General features: G+C 35.9%; 1 protein-coding gene across 2 annotated transcripts in view; it reads right to left on the reverse strand.

The window, feature by feature from the left end:
• b3glcta (beta 3-glucosyltransferase a) overlaps positions 1-26,721 on the reverse strand; it is a 92,334-nt gene that overhangs the window by 22,078 nt on the left and 43,535 nt on the right. For both annotated transcript variants that reach the window (XM_077208141.1, XM_077208142.1), the window contains exons 4-8: positions 17,465-17,574; positions 9,368-9,444; positions 8,229-8,340; positions 6,682-6,818; positions 6,258-6,321 (exon numbers count right to left, since the gene is read on the reverse strand). In XM_077208141.1, coding sequence (XP_077064256.1) covers positions 6,258-6,321; positions 6,682-6,818; positions 8,229-8,340; positions 9,368-9,444; positions 17,465-17,574 — 500 coding nt within the window. The remainder of the gene's footprint in view (positions 1-6,257; positions 6,322-6,681; positions 6,819-8,228; positions 8,341-9,367; positions 9,445-17,464; positions 17,575-26,721) is intronic.

Consider the following 26,721-nt stretch of genomic DNA (forward strand, 5'->3'; position numbering starts at 1 on the left):
TATGCGCCTCCAAATAGTGATAGATCTTTTTTTAAAGACTTACTTGATGTGATCTCTCTGGAATCGGAGGGAATTTGTATTTGTGGTGGGGATCTCAATGTAATACTGAATTATAATCTGGACACAACTAGTCAAAGCAGAAATAAAAAAGCATTTGGAAAATTTTTAAACACTACCCTTAAAGAAACTGGACTTGTAGATATATGGAGGCTATTACACCCTACACAAAGAGACTATACCCATTAATCTGTCCCGCACTCCGTACATACGTGAATTGATTGTTTTCTAATGCAAAAGGAAGCGTGTTACAGAGTGTTGGACTGTAAAATTGGAGTCGCTGATATCTCAGATCATAATTCAATTTTCTTAACTATCCAAATAGACTTCACACCCAAAAACTCTGTGTGGAGGCTCAATGTGGGTATTCTCAACAATGAGAAAATTGTGAATGATATTAAGCAAGAAATTGATACGTTTCTTAAGGAAAATAATGGGGAAGTTGATCCTTTAATTCTCTGGGATTCATTGAAGGCTGTGCTACGGGGAAAGCTAATAGCTATAACTGCACAATTTAAGAGATTTAGAAAGGAGAAGTATGAAAAATTGATGAATACTTTGAAAGAGTTAGAAAATAAATTTAAGCGTAAAAGGGAATCAAATACACAAAAACAGATAACTGAAGTAAAAACACAAATAGAAGAAATTCTTTAACCAAGAAGTAGAGAAAAAGGCAAGATACGTCAAGCAAAGTTATTATGAACTTGGTCCCAAGTCAGCAGGTCCCAAGTTACTTGCTCGTAGATTGCGGAACAACAAACGGTTACTGCAATTCACAGAATTAAAAACCCAATATCAAAGAAAATTGAAACTAAGCCTGAGGAGATTGAAAAGGTTTTTAGAGAATACTATCAAAAACTCTATTCACAAGAAGAGACCGTGAACAAGCGGTACATAAGGGATTTCCTGTATTCATTAGATTTACCTAGCATTGGGAAGATACAGAACAAAACGATCACCAATGAGATTTCACTAGGAGAATTAAAAAAGACGCTGGGAAAAATGAAGACGAATAAAACTCCGGGTGGTGATGGGTTTCCTGCGGATTGGTACAGAAAATTTCGTGACAAACTGAACCCAATTATATTAAGATCTTTTAACTGGACGATAAAGGAAGGTCGCATACCACCATCTTGGCAAGAAGCCATTGTGCCTTTGATTCCCAAGGAGGGGAAAGATAGAGATTATTGTGTTAATTACAGACCCATTTCCATTTTGAACGTGGACTATAAATTGTATATTTCAATTATTGCTAAAAGACTGCAATCATTTGTTACAGATTTGATTGACGAGGACCAAAGCGGGTTCATTCCAGGTAGACAAACACAGGATAATATTAGAAGAACTCTACACATATTCGGAAAAATCAACAGAGATAAAGCAAGTGCAGCCCTTATAAGCCTGGATGCGGAAAAGTCATTCGATAGGGTGGGGTGGGAATTCCTGTACAAGACGCTGGAAAGATTTGGATTTAATCAAGATTCAATAAAAATTATTAGGGCAATTTACCATCAGCCTACCGCCAGAATCAAAGTGAATGGGTCTCTAATAGATCGTTTCTATTTGGGCAGAGGAACGAGGCTAGGTTGTTGTTTAAGCCCCATCCTCTTTGCTCTGTATATTGAACCATTAGCACAGTCCATTAGACAAGAGGAGGGGTTAAAGGGTATCATTATGGGACAAATGGAGCACAAAATAGGACTATTTGCTGACTACGTTATCCTATACTTGCAGGACTTGGACACCTCTCTCCCTAAACTTTTGGAGGTAATTGAACAGTTTCATGTTTGCTCTGGTTATAAACTAAATATCACAAAAACTCAAATTATTCACTTTAATTACTCTCCAGGAGAAGAAATTGAACATAAATTAAATGTAAATTGGAAAACAAAAACATTGAAATATTTAGGTGTAATCATAACAAAAAAACCTGAGCTGCTATATAAAGCAAACTATAATCCAAAAAGTGATAACAAAAAAAGATTTGGAGAGGTGGTCGACCTACCCGGTAGATTTTAGTAACAGAATAAATGTAATACAAATGAATATTCTGCCAAGGCTCCTGTATCTGTTCCAGTCGCTACCACTGGAAATACCACTTCAACAATTTGCACAATGCGACAAAATGGTGTCAAAGTTCATATGGGGATAAAATCGCCCCAGAATACGTCTCTCTACTTTGCATTTGCCAAAAGAGAAAGGAGGAATGGCTTTGCCAAACTTAAAACTGTACTTTCAAGCTGCACAATTACGACCTTTGTGCCTTTGGTGTGATAACTCTTATATTGCACGATGGAAAGATATTGAGACTTGTGTACCAGATTACAATGTTCAAACCCTGTTGGGAGAGGAAGGCTTAGATGACACTCTAAGGAAGGGTCTGAATCCTATAGTTTCATTTTCCCTTGGGATATGGTTCTCTCTGATTAAGCAATTAAAACTTAAAAATAATCAAAAAATACTAAGATGGATCACACTGGATAACAGATTTAAGCCAGCTAGTTATGACAGTACTTTTAAAGATTGGATGAGTAAGGGCCTGACAGCTTTCTGCATAGCTATCAAAAACAACAAGATGAAGAGTTTTCAGGAGCTAAAGGATAGTTTTGATCTAAATAACCAGGATCTATTCAGATACTTACAGCTGAGAGATTACTACCGCAAAGAAATTAAGTGGTTTTCTTCTGACATGGTAAACCCTCTTATTGAAATAATGTCTGGTGCTTATCAACAAAAGACTAAGAAGATTGTATCTAAACTATATCGTAGTCTGATGGAGAACTTGAAAAACACTACATTCTATGTAAAAGCAAAATGGGAATGTGAACTAAAGGTTGTCATCATGGAGGAGGACATGGTAACATGGTATCAAACATGTTGTCTACTCCAGACCTCCACCAATTCCCAACAGTGGAGAGAATTTAATTGGAAGTGTTTTATGGTTTTTTTTATCACTACTTATCTGAAGGGCAAACAACTTGGGATACCTCAAGACTGTTGGAGGGACTGTGGTAGTACAGACGCAAACCACGCTCATATCTTCTGGACATGTCTGAAAATTCAACCATTTTGGACTATCGTTAACAATACTTTACAGAAGGTGCTGGGGAACAATATCCCAAAGGAATGTAAAGTTATGTTTCTCGGAAACATCAAAGAAAGTGTGCGGAAGGAGGACCTGTATTTATCCAAAATTTGATTATCCGCGGCCCGAAAGGCTATCACTAGACTTTGGCTCAAATCGAACATCCCAGATCTACAGCAATGTACAAGTTTCATTCAAAGCATTTTTCTAATGGAAAAATTAACCTACACTATAAGGTTAAGAGAATCATCATTTAAAGAAAAATGGAAAAAATGGACCCATTTTCTGACCCTGGAAACTGCATAACTTTTCTGCCCAATACAATACTGTATACTGGGTGTTAACTTTGTGAGATTCTACGGATTGGGCTTCTGGTAAACTTGTGTAAAAGATGGTAGAAGTATTGTAAATATAAGGTTTATTGATCAGTGATTCTGATGTTTACAACTAGACTTATTTTTTGTTTCAATTGACCCTTCGCAGGGAGCTTGATTGACAGGTGATCTGACCAATCATACTTCGCCATCCGCCATTTTGTCCCACAAAGCAGTCAGGAGAGTTAGTAGATTAACATGGGAGGATTTGAACTTCAAAAACTGAATATACTGACGCCTTTCCGTGGTTAAAACAACATTCCTTCTTATGTTCATTCATGTTTATTTGATGCTATAAATGAACTAGAAGGAAGAGATGATCGGTTCACGAGCAGCTTTAACTGAGACTCTACAGCGATCTGTCACGACACATTAAAGAGCCACAAAACGGTATTTATTGTTTAAATTTATTTTTTAAAATGACAAAATTTGAAAGGTGAGACTTTGTTTAATATCAAAAGTAACCGAAAAGTAACCTGGTCTGTCCTGTCTGTCAGCGTATTGCCAGTCTCCTCTCTGATCCGCGATGTATTTTTCACTGCGTGAGAACATGGTGTGTGCGTGAGAGCGGCGTAGCTTGTCGGACATAGCGACAGTAACTAAGGGGTGCGGGTCTTTGCGAAGGGTCAATTGTACTAGGTAACTCCTCCTTGGCCTCCTTTGATTTTGTTTAATGTATGTTTCTCTTTTTTCTTGTCCTTTTTTGTTGTTGTTGTTGTCAGAAAACTTCAATAAAAATGAAAGTAATAAAAAAAAGAAAACAACAGGACAAAGCAAAACATGATTGAAACAGACAAGCGGGTAAAGGATCACCTATGGAAGTGAGAGCTTTCATTTGTGAAACCTAATTTTAAGAGAATGAAAGTCCAGTGTGAAGAAATTTGAGAGAGAGGTACCAGAAAAATCTGAAATATTTAAAGGAAAAACAGACAAAGGAATAGTAGTAATAATAATGGATGTACAAATATACTAAATCTTGGTGCTGAAGAATTCAAGAAACTTATTACAAAGGTGAGTTGAAGCAGGCACATTTGAGAAACTGTTATATTTGGGAAGTTTGTTAATGGAATGAAACAAATGTCTTGGGTTTCTTTGATTATTTACAATTATCTGTGAAAAATAATCAGCCCTGACCGATACCATCTCAGCCTTATATTCTAGTAAGTGGTCTTTCCAGGCCTGGTTATGAACAGTCAAGCCAGACATACAGTACGCTCACCTACGCTCCATTTTACGACAAAATGCCTTCATTGCACGCAGGTCATCATTATACCAGGGAGCAGAACGTACAAAGGAAACATATCATGATTTTAAAGGAGCAAATGAGTTCAGGCCAGTAAAGAGAACAGAATTGAACATAGAAACTTTGTCCTCCAGTGCATCAGATGGAGAAAAACAACTTAAGGAAGAATAAATAAAATCAGTGAAATCAAAGGGCTCTATAGATCTCCATTAGCTATAGTTAATGGTGCAAGAAGAGGAAATGTATGTATGAGGTAATGTCAGGCAGTTCCATATTAAAAAAGATAGTCAGATGATCAGGCAGTCCTAAATCAGAGGTGGACAACGGAGACACAAATGAACCATTGAATTCATAACGTCTGGCCTTTGTTATGTGTAGGACAGTCCACTAGCTGGTTCAAATCAAAGCACTCCAATAAAGACAAAAGTATTTTGTTATTGTAGTCTTTTATGTCAATGTGGATGGTAAAATCCCCCAGGATAAAAGCTCTCTCAAATATGAGGCACAACAATGACTGTAAATCTTTTCAATCTGATAAAAAGTTGTTGTCTTTGGAGGCCTGCAGACTGTAGCTCTGGCAGTAGTGAGGGGCGCAGAGACACTCAGAACAAGACATTCGTACGAGTTAAACTGAGGAACAGCCATGGGACTCTGTATTGTATTGTTGATTATACAACACAATGATACCCCCACCTCTACCAGGAGATCAAATAATCTGTAGCCGGCGGGAGTAAGTTCATTAAAAAGAATATTATTAGACTCATGTTTCAGTTTAGCACACAAGCTCCAGTTTTTCTTCTGTAATATTATCATTTGCTCCAAACCTGAATGAATTTCTTTCTTCTGTAGAACACAAAAGAAGATATTTCTATATAATTTCTTTTGTGTTGTGACAGCATTAACTTGTCAATCACAGCATTTAGTGCTCAAATATTTCCATTACTGATTTTTTAAAGACATTAGAATATGTATTGAGCAAAGATGCATTAAATTGATCAAAATATTTCTATTTCCTGTTCTATTGAACTTTCTATTCATCACACAGCACAACTATTTTCAACATTGATAGTAATAAGAATTGTTTATTGAGCAGCAAATCAGCATTTTAGAATTTCTGAAGGATCATGTGACACTGAAGACTGTAATGATGCTGTAATGAGTAATGATGCTGCAAATTAAGCTTTGTAATCACAGGAAAAAATGCCTTTTAAAAAAAATATTAAAACAGAAAACAGTTTAAATTATAATAATATATCACATTACTGTAAATTTGATTAAAAAAATGCAGCCTTGGTCAGCAAGAGACTTTGAGCGATAGTGTAGGTATAAAGTCTGCTAAAAGTTAATTGTTGCAGTGTTCGTTTCTGGAGTGATGGTTTTAAACTGTTTTAGAGCACTGTTTTTCATAATGGACACTTTAATGTAATCTGAAATTTTAAAATAATAATATAAAGTGAGCCCATAGTCATCTCAAAATATACACCTTAAACATTCTTACCTCATGTTTTAGATCTATGGTGAAGTCTGATTTTAAAGGCTCATCTTCAATTTTGCTTGTCAACCTAAAATGTGAAACCACTGTAAAATTGGTGTACTACAAGGCAAATTACACAAAATATCTTCTCAAACTTAACAGTTCTAATGGCAAAATGGTAATACCATGTAATAGTATATGAAGATGGTAATTTTTCAGTACCATAGTATAAATCAAACTGCCTGATATAATCTAAGACATAATCGCTTTAACAATGCAAAGAATCCAGCTTTGAAAAACATTTCAGCAAAATAGCATGAATAATAAAAATGGAATAGTTTTTAGAATTTAACTTAAACGAAATCTATAAAAACATCATACTGGAAGACTTGATCCCTGGATCTGCTTTGTGGCAGTTAGTCAGTTAAGCTGAGGGCAGCATTCAAACCTGTTGACAAGAGGGATACTAAGCGCCCATCCTGCAGAGAAGTCTGGGTACTCGAAAGCCACTGGGTTCTCAGAAAAGGCATAATGGTGGATGATGGTGGACTCTTCATCATGCAGAGCCTTGCCAAGAAACCACTCCTGAGGGCAAAACGTAGAAATCAATGACACAGTGATGGTCATCTCAGGCTAAATCACACCTTAACAGCTGCCACCCGTTCATATGACACTGTGTGGCGCATTACAGTCTCAAACTTGTTTTTAACTAACCTTCCATTCTGTTTTCAGTCAATCCCGCTCTGGTCTGTACATATTGCCATAGGTTAAATAATAATAATAATAATAATAATAATAATAATAATAATAATAATAATAATAATAATAATAATAATAATAATAATAAAGACAAAAGCAAACAAATGTAACAAATTTATTCCAAGAAAAATTCTTACTCATATTGTCTTGTTGAATGCACTGCACAAGCCACTCATCATAATGTAGTTTACATTATGGTGCTATTTTGAAAAGGGTCAGGTGAACAGATTTGAATGAAGTGGAAACCTGTGACAAGTCACTTTTTTAGTATGGCAGCTGTAAACGGCTTTCAGTGTCAAATTTCATTAATATGAAAATTGTAACAAAAAACTGTAAGAGAGAAATGGTTAAAATATAAATGTGCGAGTATAACATATAATGTGGAAAATTGCAGGTGGCATATGTCAGGTGAAAAAGATTCACTTATTGAATTCTTTCCCTTCATTACTCTCATACATGAAAAAAATCGGTTGAAGTAGTTGAGTTTTTGCTTAGTAGTGTATCATTATTATACGTGTTTATGTATTTTTTTCAGAATAAAAACAGCAAATTACATGAATATCACTTTTGGGCTATGACATATTTTGCAATTTAATGTGATTTCTGTTAGGAGGGTTTTTAACATTGATAAAGTAGCATCTTGGAGAGTCTTTCAGTGCATACACAATAAATCTTTTCACTTTTCCATGACAATATCAATGTAAATCAGCTTTCAGCATTAGGTGCTTTTACTCTTGAGTAAGGCATTCAGAATAATTAATGTTGTCTAAAAAGCATTAAGGTTTCATTCATAATAGAAGTAGGTGGTGCCAATTCAATATATATATTGGTCATATATTTAAACAGCATCAGAGACTGACACCAAATAGAAGAAATTTTTGAATAATTTTGAATGGATTTTATTTCCCGCACAAAAAGTATTCTCGCAACCTCTTTTGATTTCATCAAAAATATAATTTTTGTTCCGAAGATGAACGAAGGTCTTACAGATTTGAAACAACATGAGGGTAAGTAATTAATGACAGAAATTAAATTTTTAAGTGAACTAATCCTTTAAATTGATGATGAGCATGAATATCTATAGGAATAAGTCTTCACTGAACAGCAGGATGGAATATACATAAGAAAACACTATGTCAGCCTATCTCCACTCATAGGGACTGTGAGTACATCAAGTATAATGCTAAATATGAATTCTGTTTAAATCACATTCGGCACATTATGAAAAGTTCTTACTTTTCTGCGGTCAAATTTTTTGAGGACTTTATGAAGTTTTTGGAGTTTCACTCTGGTGTCCTCCTCCAGAAACATGATCCAAGAAGAGTTTTTCCCAAACTGTGACGACAAGCTGAAGGGAAATACATTCAGCATTATCAAAAGTTTTATAGAAACAAACCAGTTGTTACAAACAGAAAACAAACATTCATAATCAGTCTGTGCATTAGTGGTAGAGATTTAATTGTTTCTGCAAGTAACATTGTTACAACGGTAGGTGGCGACAAGAGTATTATGAATGAGTCACTGGATCGTTCAACAGATTTGTTCAAAAACCCTGATTCATTCAGTATGGAAACACGTGTCTGTTTTATTAGTGAGTCACTGAATCATTCACTCAAACCATTTGTTCTGATTCAGTCAGGAATGAAATAAGAGGCTGCATCTAAGCTCACATACTTCCCTACTATACAGTAGGCGAAAAACAGTATGTGACAAAATAAGTTTGTCCAAATTCACAGTACTCGTGAAAGAGTAGGGTAAAGTCCCCAGATGACCACCTACTTCCATCGAGATTCTGAAGTGTGCATACAATGAACACTTTACTATCCCATGAGGCCACGGGAGAGGATTATGAATGGCAGTGAAGCAACACAACTGACGCTGGTAGCTCACATGATAATGACAACATGGTGAATCTAGTATGTCCGTATTACATTCAGACTACACACATTCAAAACAATTAGTGTGTGTTGCTAGGAGATGCACAAGAGTTGATTTCTGCTGTGGCTTTTGAAACCATTTTATTTTGCAGAGTAAAAATACAAAGTAATTGGCAAAAGTGAGTGTAAAATGTAACATATTTATATTATAACTAAATAAGAATATTAATATTTTATTTTAATACTAACAAAACTACTAGTACTAATATTACTATGGCTAATACTTATTTAATTAAATTATTTAAAATGTAATTAATTATTTAAAATACATTACATCAATAATTAATGAATATAGCTAAATCACAGCTGTATTGATATTCAATCAGGACCATCACTGAATTAACCCTAAGCAATAACCCAAGTAAACCTCACTTCCACCTTTAACACTGAGATTTCACCATGCTGAATGTCTGTAATGTCTGTATTTACAGCACTTACTAAGGCAGCAGTGGGAGAATACTCCAGTCTCCCTCATTGTCTGACAGTGTGTGCAGGAGCAGGATGACAGGGGGACTCTGAAAGAGACAAAAACTCTATTACAGCTACTGTCAGACGAAGAGAAAATGGGAAGAAACCATGAGAACTGCCAGCTATCAAGTGAGTTTATCTGATTAGAGACTGTGGTTTACTTTCAGGACAACAGCCAGCAAAATCATGGATGGATTTCAAAGAGAGAACAGAAGAGTTGTGCTGCTTAATATTGTGCTAATATTGTCCTGCTAAATATTTTTGTGGAAACCATGAAAACCTTTTTCAGGATTCTTTGATGAATTTTCAAAAGAAAGTTCAAAAGAAAAACATGTATTTGAAATATATATCATTTAACATTATTATCATTATTTATTTTTATTTTACTGTCACTTTTAATTATTTATCACTTTTAAGCATTTAATGCATGCTTGCTGAAAAAAAAAAAAAAAAAAAAAAAAAAAAATATATATATATATATATATATATATATATATATATAAAGAAATTACTCGCCCCAAACTTTTGACCAGCATAGCGTTGGACATTATTATTCTCATTAAATCAGAATGATGATAGATAATTAGATGATAGACTTCAAAGTTCATAAGTTTAAATGGCCCTTAAGAGACTAAACTTTTGTAGTATATTCCGATTTGGCTGCATAAATATACCGGTAGTTCCTACTGTAGATGCTTAACTCTGTATAGGTGCTTATTAATATTAATATGAATCTTAAGTCTTGAGATTAATCTGATATTGATAATAATTTAGAGCATACCCAATACTTTATTCTACTTTATCGTTTCATGACTCAACTCCCACACCAGTTAATATACCAAAAACAAAACAAAACAAAACAAAAGAGATGTGCTACTTAAAATTGCTCGCTCACTTCACAATAGCCATGCATACTTACCTCACTCATATTTCAAGCAAACTATTGAATTTTAGTACACTTAAGATAAGATTGCATAAATGAAGACAGAGCTACGTTTGAATCAGATTTTAGTCACACACTTTCTGTCCCTAATAATATGGAATCAATTGCTGAAAATGCTGAAATTGGACAGTTATATCATCAGTCTGTAGAGAATCATAACCTTGAGCTACAAAAGTTTTCTATATGCAATAAAAAATGGTTTTCAACATCCCTTCAGCACTAACATTTTTATCCTAAGTCAATTCACATTTGTGATTTTAATAGGAGTGACAATGAATCAGATGAGAGAGTGCTCATGTTCAGTACCACCCCTTAATACATTCACAAATTTGCTCACAAAACATTATTCTTATCTCCAAAGAGAGACACGAATGACTGAGAACGTTGAGACACCCATTGTGTCTTGATACAGCTCATTAGGATGTGACCAGTAAAAAGGGTTTGTTATCACGCTGTGACTAAAGATGTTGAAAATGGGGGTCGGCGTGACCTTGCTACCTTATGTTACCTCAGATGATTGCCCTGGCTCAATCATGTGGCAGCCAGAGACCAGAAAGGTGAGAAATTAGCACTCGATTCTTAGAAGTGTATGATCTGTCTGTCCTATATGTCATAGGAAGAGACAAAAGCAAAAAGAGACTAAAGCTTGCATATAGCGAGTTCCATTACCTTAGTTTGTCCTTATAATTTTAACTCATTGGTAAAGAAATGGATTCTTTCTATCACCAAAAAAATGTCCCTTTTGATTTAACTGTTCAATAATAAACCTATGCGCTATTCTTAGGGTGCGATTTTGTTAGTGGAAAATGTACAAACCCGATTCCAAAAAAGTTGGGACACTGTACAAATTGTGAATAAAAACAGAATGCAATGATGTGGAAGTTTCAAATTTCAATATATTTTATTCAGAATACAACATAGATGACATATCAAATGTTTAAACTGAGAAAATGTATCATTTTAAGAAAAAAATAAGTTGATTTTAAATATCATGGCATTAACACATCTCAAAAAAGTTGGGACAAGGCCATGTTTACCACTGTGTGGCATCCCTTCTTCTTTTTATAACAGTCTGCAAACGTCTGGGGGCTGAGGAGACAAGTTGCTCAAGTTTAGGAATAGGAATGTTGTCCCATTCTTGTCTAATACACACTTCTAGTTGCTCAACTGTCTTAGGTCTTCTTTGTCACATCTTCCTCTTTATGATGCGCAAAATGTTTTCTATGGGTGAAAGATCTGGACTGCAGGCTGGCCATTTCAGTACCCGGATCCTTCTCCTATTCAGCCATGATATTGTAATTGATGCAGTATGTGGTCTGGCATTGTCATGTTGGAAAATGCAAGGTCTTCCCTGAAAGAGACAACGTCTGGATGGGAGCATATGTTGTTCTAGAACTTGGATATACCTCTCAGCATTGATGGTGCCTTTCCAGATGTGTAAGCTGCCCATGCCACACGCACTCATGCAACCCCATAGCATCAGAGATGCAGGCTTCTGAACTGAGCGCTGATAACAACTTGGGTTGTCCTTGCTCTCTTTAGTCCGGATGACATGGCGTCCCAGTTTTCCAAAAAGAACTTCAAATTTTGCTTCGTCTGACCACAGAACAGTTTTCCACTTTGCCACAGTCCATTTTAAATTAGCCTTGGCCCACAGAAAATGCCTGCGCTTCTGGATCCTGTTTAGATATGGCTTCTTTTTTGACCTATAGAGTTTTAGCCGGCAACGGCGAATGGCACGGTGGATTGTGTTCACCGACAATGTTTTCTGGAAGTATTCCTGAGCCCATGTTGTAATTTCCAGCATTCTTGTATGTGATGCAGAGCCGTCTAAGGACCCGAAGATCACGGGCATCCAGCATGGTTTTCCGGCCTTGACCCTTACGCACAGAGATTGTTCCAGATTTTCTGAATCTTTGGATGATATTATGCACTGTAGATGATGATAACTTCAAACTCTTTGCAATTTTTCTCTGAGAAACTCCTTTCTGGTATTGCTCCACTATTTTTCGCAGCAGCATTGGGGGAATTGGTGATCCTCTGCCCATCTTGACTTCTGAGAGACACTGCCACTCTGAGAGGTTCTTTTTATACCCAATCATGTTGCCAATTGACCTAATAAGTTGCATATTGGTCCTCCAGCTGTTCCTTATATGTACATTTAACTTTTCCGCCTAAATACTAAATACAATTGGTGGCAACATGTTTTTGACCACCAAAAAAAATTAATTACAGGAGAGAATGGTCAATATACCCATTAAGCCATTTAAAAAAAAAAAATTACGATTTAAGTACTTAATGTCATAAAATATACAAGCCAGCTGGTAGAATATAAACAATATTTTAAAAAGCTGCATGTCAGGTCAAACTAATACAATGTATTATGAGGATGCATTTCAGATGTGAGGTCAGGTTAATTTATCTAATGTTCTCTGAACATTCAGCCTGATTACCATAGAGACTAGGACAAACATATTATATTGTAATGCTCTGCTAAAGAGTGCTTGTCTATGTATCAGTGTAATTCATTAGGGCAAATTTAATGGATGATGGATGAAACTAATTACAGCTTCCCCACTGTCTGTAATGAACTACCCAGTTGTCTTTTCCAAGTCATTTGCAATTACACAACTCCTTCCACTACTACTATGAATCATGAAGCATTATATGTTGAGAATACACAAAGACTTGTAAAAAAATGCTACTTTTTAATATTTGTTAAATTAAACTCCATGTCTGCACTGACTTACATTACAAATTACTAACTTACATTACAAATTACTAACTTACATCAATATTTCCTGAAAAATTAGTAGCAATTATTTGAGCGCACAGAGATTTAGACTACTGGATTGTTTGCCGTCGGATTCTGTTCCCCTCCTCTTTCTTAGAGGTTCTAATATTCATCAACCAAATGTTAATTAGTTAGTAGATTAGCACGCACACACACACACACACACACAAATATAATCTGTTTAGATATTACATCGATCATTTTCAAACTTCTTAAAATTATACACAATTTAAGGTTGAACTAAGGCTGTAATTATCTACAAAGCATTGCAAATGACATCAGCAGACGGAAATAGTCCAGGTCCAGTGTTGTATTATAAAGTATCCAATTGTCATACTCAATAAAAGTATAGTTTTTGAAATTGACTCAAGTAAAAGTTACTCATAAAAAAATGCTTAAAAGTATTAAAGTAACTGATATTATAAGTACTCAAGTACTAAAAGTACAGGTACATTTTATAAATAATGGCACTGAGATGCCTTGTTATGCAAGAGTTATTGAAGGGATCATCCAGACACAAAAAATAATAATAATATCATAATTAACTCTCATTACGTTCCAAACCTGTATGAATTTCTTCTGCAGAAAACTAAAGATGATATTTTTAAAAACCATTCTTTCCATAATAAAAGTGGTCCAAAACAACACAGAAATCCAGTGACTTTCATTGTATTACACACCAAAAAATCACAACGGAAATATAAATATATATATATATTTTATTTTCCATAAATATACATTTTGGGGTAAACTGTCACTTTAACTCAAGAACTGGGCAATTAAATGAGTGTGTCCTACTACAAATGCACTGTGATCCACAATACAACAAAATAAAGCAAACTTTTTAGACTTTTTAAACTGCAGTAAGATGAATAAATTTGTTCAGACTACGAGTTTGGTCTTAAAAACACAAGATGCAGGACATTGGAAATAAGGAGGCACAACGGTCAAAGATGTCCGGCATGTTTACTAAGCTTTTCATCTTTTTCATCACTACCACGTGCGAGAGAGTTCAGTCATATATCTTATGGCACATACATTCACAATCATATCACACATAATCACAATTTCAAAATGTTTACTTAAGCCTAAAACATATGTACTTTGATAAATAGTGTCTTCAATTTAGATCACCAGTGGAGAGCCGCTACGCTTTGCTTGGTGTGCTTCTCAAAATTTATATTTGTGATTTGCGAAACAAATTTCTCACACATCATGAACTAGTTTGACAAATTTAAAGGAACTGAATTGATCAAAAGATTAATTTCTGAACTGGATAATATGACCAATCAGCAAATATTGCTTTCTGTTATTTTTTGCACTTTGCAGCTGCAAATGTCGCGAAAGGGTCTGGACAAATGTATTGGGGTAAAAGTATACATTTTCTCGTTTAATATGTCAAGTAATTAAAAATTATATTGTACAAATATACAAAAACTGTACTTAAGTACTGTACGAAGTATTTGTACTTTATTACTATATTCCACTGTCCAGTTCATATCAGTTGCTGCCATATAGTTTGCAGACTTTTGTTCTTTGCCCTCTCAGTTCTTTAGAAATGAATAACTCAGTGTTTACAGACTGCTGGTCTTATTGAATGTGTTCTCTGCTGTAAACGCCCCCACTGTTCTGCTGCTTCAGTCCCCCAGTGGTGGAACAAACATCCCACAGCTTTTATAACATAACATTCATTGCTGGCTGCACACTGGGGTGTTAATATGAGCAAGTGAGCACTGTACAGTCACATAGGGCAAGAGTGATAAATCTGAAGTCTAATTTACACGAACAATACTCAAGCTGTCAGGGTTCACAGACCGACAGAGAGGGTAAGAAGTGATGTGCACATCCATGTAGAGCATGTTGCTTGAGTATTTCTCTGTGACGAATAGATGTTAGGCCTCATGAGTCCAACTAAAGAGAAACAAATTGCTCTACTGAAACAAGGATTAATCATCAGAAATCAACCCTCTCATATCTCAGACTAGTGCTGACATCTTGTGGCAATGCATAATGCGGCAAGCTCTATTTTCCTAAAAAGGTCTGAAGGTACAAGGCTGTAACTTCCTTCAGAGGAACAATGAAGTTCCATATATCTCTGTTGTTATCCAGTCTCATCTATAGAAGCTCTCTGTTAGTGTATGGACCCTTTTCACAGACTGTGATGACGCGTTTTAACAAAACAAAAATATTTCACGTTTTTTCTTAATTCCTGCAATAGAAGTTTACCCAACTATCACAACTTCCGCTTCCGAGAAACCCAGAAATGCGAAAAGGGTCCATTATTTAAAAAGACAGTTCCCCCAACAATAATAATTCTGTTATTATTGACGAATTTCTTTGGAACAAAAGATAAAGCATAAAATATTATTATAAAATATTTATTATATTTACATAAAAATACAATTACACAAATTAATATATAATATAATATTTATTATTAAAAAGAAAAAGAAAACATTTAATTTAATAGATTATATTTTATAAATATCACATTTAATAATATAATACTTTATAATATTTATATACTTCATTTTGAATTTAAAGTTTAAATTAAATACATTTTTCAATTAAATAAATTAAACCATACACTGAAGGAAAACGTAATACGTATAAAAAAAGGCTAAATAAATACAATTAAACAGAACTTTTTTTGTTCATCTGGATAAAATTGACTCAAACTCTAGACAACATGTACATGGCCTAGTTCCTCATTCATTTATAATATGATCTTAAAGGTAGGTTCGACAATTGTATTTTATAAACAAGTTCTGTTATACTGGTTACAACTCTCTTCACATCCTGATAGCAATCAATAATAGAAGTGGTCTAAATATTAAAACATGTACATATATCTTTTGTGAAAGTCTAAGGACACTTTTTTTCGGTCTGAATGCAATGATATGATGTTCTACCTGCCTGTCAATGTATGTATTTCCATACCACCACGCACCTCGCACCAATTCATGTTTCAGTGAATTTTATACATAACCGAACCACCACTGACTCTAAAAAGATCTGCATGGATATTGCATTTGAGAGCAAAACTGACATATCTAAAAAAAATCTATGGATTTGCTGTTTGCTTGAGGGCGAGTGATTAAAAAAAACTCAACTTTGTCACAAAAGCAGGAATTCTTATTTGACAGCACTCTACTGAGTGAAGTGCAACTTTTTATGTGGTATCACACACTTTGGCACTTTCTGTAATTTGCACTGCATTTTTCCCACTTCATTTGTATTTACAAAGTGTGGCTAAAAGGATCTAATCTGATTCGAGATGAGAAAGATGAAAGAATACAGGTGAAACTTTGAATATCGTGCAAAAGTTTGTGTATTATATACACAAACTTATATACATATACATGATTATACTTTTCAGAGGGCTGATATCTCTGTATTTAAACATCTTTTTTATTGATTTCATGTAATATTCTAATTTTCTGAGATTTTTGAATTTGGGGTTTTCATAAGCTGTAAACCATAATCATCAAAATTATAACTTTTGCACGATATAAAAAATTTTCTAGTTTCGCTTGTATACAACACATCCACGTCGAACATCCATTGTACTGTACATCCTTTAAAAATGTTGGCTGCGACGTTCTGCAAAAAGAAGAGCCTGAGAATGAAAGAAAGGAAGAAGAAGGGATATAGTGCAGGATAAGAGCGGTCTCTTAATCTGGTTTTGATTGGATCAGAGGGTGACAGCTCAGTGAACTGGTGCAGAGCTTGGAGGTTATTGTGTTTTGGCACTCCAGATTTTCAGAACAAGCAGTCAGAAAGAGTTTGTCTAAAAAAGCGGTAAACTATCAGGTGAGGATGTGAGGGGAGGAAAAAATAGATTGCATTACGTTTTCACTCTCAGAGGATGGTCGCCATGCTGAGAAATAGAACACACTATCAGGGGTGGAAAATTGTGAATGAACTCAACAGTTTCTCTGATTGAAATAAAGCTTTTAACATTTGAAATGTCAATCCCACTACTTCACTTAGTGAAAATGTCACTTCGTGATCTGTCCTTGCCTTTCCTCCTTTCCTAAAATGAGAATTTTCAGTAAGACGTGTATATACTGTATAGATATAGAAAGAACAAGTAGGTGTGTTCAAACTTTTGACTGGTATTGTAAATCTGGCTTAGCAAAAGTTTCATAACAGATGGGTGTAATTGTCCAGAAAGTCATGGACAAAATTGGAGCATAATTGCGCAAATAATTTATCTTTGGGTTGAACTGATGAGAGTAAATTATGTGAACTCAGGCCAGGCATGAGGTCAAATGTTCATGAAAAACAGAAGTGAAAATGTGATTAAAAAAATCATAAATATCAATACCTCTTGAAGAGCTTGTGTCTGCTGAAGAAGGTCTTTTCTGAGTTTCTCTGCCTGCTGCACATGGAAAGAGTTCCTCTGGCTCTGGATGACAAACACCACTTCTTTCAAGTCTACAACAAACAGAGAAAACACTCACCATGTCATCCCTGTTAATTTGCTTCCTGCAGGGCATACCACAGATTCCCATAGAGAGTGATGACATTGAGGCTGGGTAAGAATTATTTTGTTGCAAAGGCAAACATATCTATGGAAAGTATTCATTCTAAACTCTAAGCACAATAAGTTTTATACATCTTTTTAATGTTTTTTTAAAAAGAAATTAGATGGGCACAATATTTAAAGAAGGAATAAAAACATTGCACTATGGTTAACACATATGTTCCTCAGTTAGCATTGGACCTTGATGCCAATACAAAAGATGCAGGTTCCTGCAGGTTTGGAATTACTGCTCTCTATTCAGTGTATTTCGGTCTCTATCTACTATCTCTGTTCAATAAATCTAAAAGACCTGAAGATAATCATCCTTTTTTTCTAAAGAGTGACATTTGGAGTAATTTTTGCCCCGGGAAGAGATAGGGCTTAGCATGGTGCACCTGTCAGTTTATAAATGTGCTACAAGATTAATAAAACAAAACAAAACCAAAAAACTGTTTTTATAGAGCAGAACTCTCTGAGCTTTAGGTAAAGTCCGTACAGTTATGCTACTGGGACCGTATTACAGAAACTTCCTATCTCAAGTTAAGATCTGGCAAGTTCAATGTTCCAAATGAGAACTGAAATCACCATGGTTACTAAACAGATAAGACCTGATTCGAGATGGAGTATGTTTCTTGATCTACAATAGCTACGGACTACATAAAAATGTAACAGCATGGTCTCTTGAATAATTCACAAAGGATTCATTTATAATGAGTTTAAAAAAAATAGAGAATTAGCTAAGACCACCTCATTGATAAATGTGTCATAAGAGGCTTTAAGTCATGAGTGTGGACCTATTGAAAATGTCTCGTTTGAAGGCCTGTGAGTGTAATTAGACTCGGATTTAACATGCTGAGACATTGATCTAACGGAGTACAATCTGTGGAATTTGTCACAGTCATGGAATCTTTACATGAACTTTATATTTATCATCAAGGAAGGAAGGAAACATAATCCTATGATCATTTTCAGAATAGAAGATGGATGGATGGGGAATTTACTTTTTCAGTGATTTAAAAATATAAATATTTTAGGAGATTGACAGCTCTGTCACCATTTCATTTCATTGTATGGACAAAACTGTAAACATTTTTGCTCAATCTCTATTTTTTTATACAACGAAAGAAGAAAGTAATACAGAATGAAAACAGCATGAGGGTATGTAAATGATGAAAGAAAAGCTATATTTGGTTAGAAACAATATTTGGGTAAAATATTATTTTTAAAGGGACATTGTGTAGGAATTTCTCCCATCTAGCGGTGAAATTGTATTTTGCATTCAAACAAATTGTGCTCTCCAGCGTCTCGCTTTTTCAAATGCGTTGCATCTACGGTAGCTGCTATGTACCAAAAAGCTATGACAGGATGTCTTCTAATAGCACTTCGTCAAGTTTTCCTTCGGGTGAACAGGTTTGTTATTTCAAACAAATTAATGGTCCGCCATTAAACATAACAGTGCAATGCAGCCTTTTAAACTTGCCGGGGCAGTGCTAAGTGTCTCTCACTGCTCTGCTCCTCCGTTTCTGCTGCTTTCAGTTACGTGACGCTGGCTCTGAATGAAAACGCTTTGTGGAAACGCGTTAGCCTAGTACTTTTTGACCCTCTCTGCTATTTTAGTTTTTCAAGATGGCGGAACGACATGGAAGCCTCCGTGGACCTACCCGTCACATGTATATAAAGATTATAAATTCTTCGTTTACGGGGATAAGTCAGATAATTGGCAGAGGTATTTGTACACCATTGAGGACATATTTATGAATAAAAATATTGATTTTAGATAATAAAATACCTAAAAAACTACACATTGTCCCTTTAAGAAGCACAGATGAAAGATGGAGCGGTTCCAGCGCTAAAATATCCCGGTCATGATTCGGAATTGCAGGCGGTAAGTAACATCAAATATCTGTGTTTTGCTGGCAAAAGTGCATATAATGTAAATAACACAAACGTATAGTGAATCAAAAGTTATCCAGGGATAACTCGATGATGTATTGTGCACGACTCTCGCCCATGGCACGCCGCCAGGAGCTCGGCTGTTTTCGGAAAGAGGATGCAATACTACTCAATAGGTACTGAAAATTTACATGAGATTGGCAGAATCTGTGTGTGTCATGTGCCCTTTAAACGAAATCTGTCTGAGGAAATCCAAAATCGTGAAATTCCCAATCGCATGAATTCCTGTTGAAGTGTCTGAATTTCGCAGCAAAAATTCACAGAACGTTTAAATTTTACTCCCCTTTCGAAAGCAGCTTCCTATGTAGACAGAAATGCAGCTCACTTGGTTTTAGAACACAGGATCAACATTTGTTACCATGGACAAACCCAGTGCTCCAAAATGCATTTATACTATAAATTAGGGATGCACCGATACCGATACCAGTATCGGTATCGGGCCCAATACCAAGCTCATGTACTTGTACTCGTACTCGTAAAAATACCCCGATACCAAAGACCGATACCTCACGTATATCCTTAGCTTATATTTCTTAATTCTTATGAACACTCTTCCTGCAGTTATAGTGTTGCTAGATTTAATAGTACACTCTAATATTTCACTTTACACTTTCGGCTGTGATTACATTGTTACTCAGTGTTATGTTAAACATTTGTTCTGTGATTTCTTTGGCACCTTATGACAAATTTGATTGTCTTGTTGTCTGTGATTTCTTTAGCACTTTGACAACTTTGTGACAGGCAGGTAAAAATTACATTCATTATGTCCTTGGTTTTGCCCTTTGGAGGTTATTGGACACTGTGAAATTTGGGCTTTGAAAATTTGTGATAAGCACAATAAGAATTATTTATTTTTTTAAGTTTATTTAAGTTGTTGAAAATAAAGATGCTGATTTGTTCATTAGTCTCATTGTGTTGTTCTTAGAAAATTGCCACATAAAACGAGAACCCCCCCAGTACAACAGGCATCGGTATCGGTATCGGCGAGTACCAGGAAAAAAATATCGGTACTCGTACTCGACCCTTAAAAAGTGGTATCGGTGCATCCCTACTATAAATAGATCTCCGAAAAGATCCCATCTCACATCCGTATGCAGACACATACATGTACATGCACACAAACTTGCAAGCGTACTTAGCACAAAGGCTTTTAAAAGTGGGATTTTGCCACTGAAAGCTCAAGGATGTGAATGGGAAGCTGGAGTGAAAGGCGTGTACATTTCTTATAATTCCCTGTCTATCCCTGAGGCAGGCAGATCTGTAAGAGATGGGCACGCCGTGGTTTAGGAGGTAAATCCCCTTTCCCATCAGAGCCGGCAGATCAATAGCAGCTTTGAGGTGGAGAAGGACAGAGCTGGGACGGCATGCGGCAATACTAAATTAACAGCATGACACTACATAACAGATCATGCCCATGGCCCTAGGCTCTCCTGTCCCTTAGCTTTGAGTGGACAGAGGGTTCAAGCAAAACAACTGTAGCTTTCAGTCTACACAGACTTATCATAAACTAATCCACTCTTGAAAACGAAGACTCTTATGTTCACTCTTACATCCAACAACAGAACACCGGGATTGCTTACGAGACATTGTCACTACAGCTGCTCGAGCACGGAGAAAATGGTGGATAGTGGATAGCGAGAACTATGGTAATGCAGGACTGTCGGTCAGCAATCATGGGCGGGGCCTGAGCAGAATGATGTCACACTGTTCAGAGAATCAAAATGGCAAGTCTAATCAGACTGCTTTGGTTTAATGGGGATTTAAAAAAAAAAAAGAGTGGGCTGATTTTTATCATTGTAGGGTGATTGTGTACGAATTTTGCATAATAGGTGTGCTTTAAATGTGTAATGCCTCATTTTTTGACATTAATTAATGCATTAACTAACAAACTAAAAGCGATCCATATATTTGTACTGCATTTATTAACCTTTGTTAATGTTAATTAATAATAATATAATAAAACTGGATTTTAATAATATATTAGTAAATGACAAGATTAAAAATATTATTATACATTATACATTTGTTATACATATGTAGTTAAACATAATATTGTTAAAATTTCTATTATTTATCAAAAGTATACAGAATATTTATTTTTATTATTAGATTTTCATTTGATGATACAGCCGATGCTCACTAGTTTGTACAGTGTATTTTGGGAATTTTTTAGAGAGTGAATTATTTCTTTGCACTGGAACAATTTGGACAATGGGACAGCCTCAGAAACGGCTGAAACCCTGGGAAGAGGGTTTACGATTTAACTAGGGAACAGATTGAGGCATACAGAGATTGTTTGCGCATGTCAGCTGTTTTCCACATTCTCAATCTTTCTCAGCCTGTTTCGGAGGAAGATTACGAAGCTGTCACTTTCCTCATACTCGTCGTATCGTTTGTGTTGACAAATGAGCCTCATTTCTCAGAGCTGCTTAAAAACGGCATGAAGGAGAAAACTTGGTGTCTAATCATAATTTACGATGTGTAATATGCATTGTATGGCCACATTTTGCTGCAGATGTTTGAAAGAAACCTAATAAAGAGATCCAGAGTGCTGTGGCTGGCAGAGAGCCTTGTAAATGAGCTTGAGCTAACATGGAACAGAGCTCATGATGAAGTGACTGAACAGAGCACATGATGAAGTGACTGCAAGACTTATTAAAGAAGTGACACCTCCAATTGGCGTATGGGTTTTATTATGCCAGAGCTTTCTTACTTGGGAGAACATAAGAAAGCCAAGTTAATTCTCTTTGCCAGCCTACAGATTTAGAGTCTGTTTTCAAGGTGGGGGTGTTGTAGTGTAATGAAGTGGAATATGAGTGCATTTTGCTGGTTTTTCTTCATAGTTAAACTATATAGTTTACATTACACCTGCATCAAGGATTTGTGATACCTCGTACTATTACGAGATGTAATGCTGTATGGCTTTTATATGATTAGCGTGTGGAGATAGATATCAAATAGCTCTATGCTTCCTTTCAAACAATCTGCAAGTCCAGCGTCGATGTGGGCCTTGTATATAAAACATTTGTCAATAAAAATCCCGGGAACGAACTTGCACAACTCCGTTGCTGCTCCAGAAATACTAACTGCATCCACTGTTCCCCTAACGCTGGGTTCTTTGGGAAGCATCTTTCCCTTATAACTTATTTTCCCTTAAAAACACACTTCGTTGGTGACATTTTTGATTTTGTGGATTAAAAACTAAATGACAGCACTGCTGACGCCAACAGTTGTTGTGCCGAATTCTGACCCCTGCCAATATATTACCCCCCTAGTATTGGTAGGTTTAGGATTAGTTGTGGGGGAGGGGTTAGGATTAGGGGTGGGGTTAGGATTAGCCAATCAGATTGTGAGATAGATAGTGTTGAAATTCGCCACAACACCATAACCCGAACAAATGCACGTTAATGGGCGTGCTCTTGCTCTGGTTGATGTGTGCACGCGCTCTTCCAGGAGAAGTGCCCATACAAGGATTTACGCCCTTTATGACATCATACAGGGCTATACTAAAAAAAAAAAAAACTTATATGAATCCCGAAGGAGTGTATTTGGCACAGAAACACTCCGTCATACATCCAACAATTGTTTTTAAACTTTGGCCATGTTTAGTATGAGAATCCAACTCTTTAACCGTGTAAATAAGTCAGAATGCATGAAATAGCGTTAGACATCCCCTTTAAGGCAAGACACCCCAGGTGAATAGGGTAAAAGAAAAACTAATATAGATCACCATGCTTCACCAGTTGATTGATTACATTAATAATTGCAAAAAAGGGGTATTACTAGTTTTTTTAAAATGTTGTTTAAATGTGCAACTGAGACGTTATCTAATTAAATAATGCACTAATTTGCATACATTTCTAGAACAAAAATCTGAACATTGGATGAAGTCAGGTTCAAAATTCTTGTTTAATGTTTTTTTTATATATTAGAGTCAAAGGTTTTTAAAGAGTGGATTTTGGAAATCACTATTTATCTCTGTGTGAGCTGTGCTTCAATACATCAGTCATTGCACAATTGACAATGGACCGTTTTTGCACCGAAAATTGTGGCTAAATTTTACCACAGCTTAAGGCAGAATCCTTACGTCATGGAACCTTATTTGGAACCTCATTAGGCTCTATATTAAACTACAACATAACTTCACACTCCACACAAATATTGCTTTAAAAAGACATGATTCACAATTGCTTTCAGTAGTTTGCTGTTAGATTGTTGCTAAGCTAGCAACATAATCCTCTAATACGCAAAAAACACATGCAAATGCAAATACTGGGTAAAATAAATGTAAATTTTTTTCAATCAGATTGAACTATTTTTAATCCAAAAATTTCAGAAGTAAACAGTTTTTTGATACTTTTCGTTAATGATTGAATCAAACGTATATATGAAATTAACTTTTCTCTCAGTTCATCTGCCATCTTACAGTAATTTTGTCATTGGACTTTCACAATGTATTATGGGATTCCCTTCTCCACTGCCAGATAAGAATACTACACTCTTTTGGCCCAAACAAGTAATCTTGTAAGGGTTAGAAGTTATTGAAATACATTAAAAAAAAATCTCAACCAATGTACTTGATATTTGTAAATAATATATTATTATATCTGACCGACAGGTAAAATAACGAATCTGGTCTGGAGTCAAACATGTACTGTAGGCAGCTAACAAGGTTTCGTAACGGAGTGATTGCGTGTGTTAAGTGTATGTCTGACAGGCATTGTGCAGGTGTATTAAAAGCCTGAGAACATTTTAGAGTCTTTCTTTTCTGGCATTGTGGGGTGCCAAAGTAATAACAAGTATCCGGTCCCGGCAAGCATCAATGATAAGGTGCTTGCCAATCTTTCATTGTGTCTCTATGCCTGTGTGATGTCAGAATGAAAGCACAGAGCAGTGTGTAAAAAAAAAGAAACTAATTAAAGCTGAATTTAAATGGTGTGGCCTCCACTGATAGCTTTCGATTAATCATTAAACAACGGAAAAGCAGAGGGATGGAAAAAGGAAAAGCCTTGACATTTTGTCTCTCTGTTTGACCTTACATCAACCTCGTTCTCTCTAAGCTTGGTCACCATCACTTTTGCACGCACCAAATTTGCGGGCAAGAACTATGCGTGATGGAGCTAAGTAAGCGATTAAGAAATGTATTGAATTATTACACAAGGCTTTAAAACAGCAATATCTTCACTGCAGACCACCACTGAATTGTAAAAATGCAGAGAATGGTTCTTCAAACTGTCAGTGTAGACTACTTTTGGATGAAAAGAACAATCAAACTCTGACATGGAGAGGAGACAGAGGTGGCTGATGTGAAGAGATAGTAGTAGGGGACTTGAGTTAGGTCTATGATTTATTTAGTGAGGTATCATTTGATTACAGGGCTTAGAAGCATGCGATCCTTCGTCAGGTTTCTTCCGTCCTCTCTCACTTCTCTCTCTGCTCAATCTGTATTCTACTGGAGGGGTGATTTGAAAGATAAAGGGACTGAATCTTCTGGATAAGGGAGATGTATTGAATGAGACGCTGGAGAATTGAGCTTCAGTCACCTGAATTGCTTTCCCCATATAAAGTATCACACCTTCAAAGCTATGCCCTCTGCTTGTTTTTTTTCTTTTTCTTTATTACGCTCTCCAGGGTTTGGTCACTCTCCAGGGGTCTTAATTTGCAGAAACACTAGTACCAAATAAGATGCAATGTAAAAATACTGTAAAAATGTTGCATCTAACAACCTGTGAAACAACCTTACCATATGCAAAGAAAATTACCATATGCAAAATACATGAAAGTTTACTGTGAAAAACTGTGTATATATATATATATATATATATATATATATATATATTAGGGCTGTCAGTTAAACGCGTTATTAACGGCGTTAACGCAAAACCATTTTAACGCGATTAATTTTTTTATCGCGAGATTAACGGTCTTTTTGGTCTAGCAAACTCTGTCGTTTTTTTCACATGCTTTTGCAACAGGACGCGGCATGCGCGGCGCTGCGCTATGAAACCCATTCATTTCAAGGGCTTGCGCCATGCTTGGATGTTTTGTTGCTTCGTCGACCAAAGCGCAAGTGGATCTAGCTAGACCGGAAACAAAACAACAGGCACGCGCGCACACACACTTGTTTGGGCTTGCGAGCCGGCCAAATAGGTTAACGTTACGTTTTGAGTGGATGACGAGCGAGAGACGCCGAAATGGATGCCAATAAGATTCTGAATGGAAAGTTTACTTTTAAAAAGTTGGCAAATGGTTCCATTGACTAGACCAAAGTGATCTGTGTGTTTTGTCGTTATGAACTGAGCTATCATCATCGCAGCATGTCCAGTCTGAAGTACCACTTGATGATGGCCAAGCACACACACACAGCTGATGCGAATTCTCCGCCCCCTCGTCAATATCAGTACCTCGTCAGTATTTCTTTCACCCTTTTATTGATGGACAGTGTTACATTGTGTTACAAAGAAATTATTTGCTCCAAGTGAGAATGTTAGTGTGAAATTGAACACAGTATTGCCTATGTTGTTATCAATAAAAAAAAATGTGCATAAAGCAAGCAATCCACTTTTTTCATGTTGATAAGAGCATTAAAATGAGAAAAAATTATGAACAAAAAGAAATCAAGAGACATTTAGAGTAGATAAAAATGTGCGATTAATCACGAGTTAACTATGACATTAATGCGATTAATCGCGATTAAATATTTTAATCGTTTGACAGCACTAATATATATATATATATATGCATGCTGCTTTGGAAGAAAAACATGAATCACAAAAAAAAAAAAACAACCACAGATAATGGATTTAGGGGCCGCTCACTTGCCGCGTCTAAAAACTTGTTGAAAACGCCTGCCGCGCCAGTTTCTTCTCCTTTTAAAAAGCGCATGGGTGCTTGCTCTCCCGTGGTGTCTGCCATTGCCAAGCAATCATGAGCAGCGTTCTCCATGAAGACGAAAAAGTTTCAGAAATGGATAAATAAATAAATCACCAAATTTCCAGCCTATGCATGAGCAAAAAGAAAAGAAAAACACCCTGTCCTGGTATCATCAGCTGTTTGTCCATTTTGGCTGTCACACTCTCACACCACATGGACTCTTGTTTTTAATC

This window comes from Siphateles boraxobius, unplaced genomic scaffold (genome assembly GCF_051911475.1).
Source record: "Siphateles boraxobius isolate OS27281-9 unplaced genomic scaffold, OSU_SipBor_1 6, whole genome shotgun sequence".
In the NCBI taxonomy this organism is placed as follows: domain Eukaryota; kingdom Metazoa; phylum Chordata; class Actinopteri; order Cypriniformes; family Leuciscidae; genus Siphateles; species Siphateles boraxobius.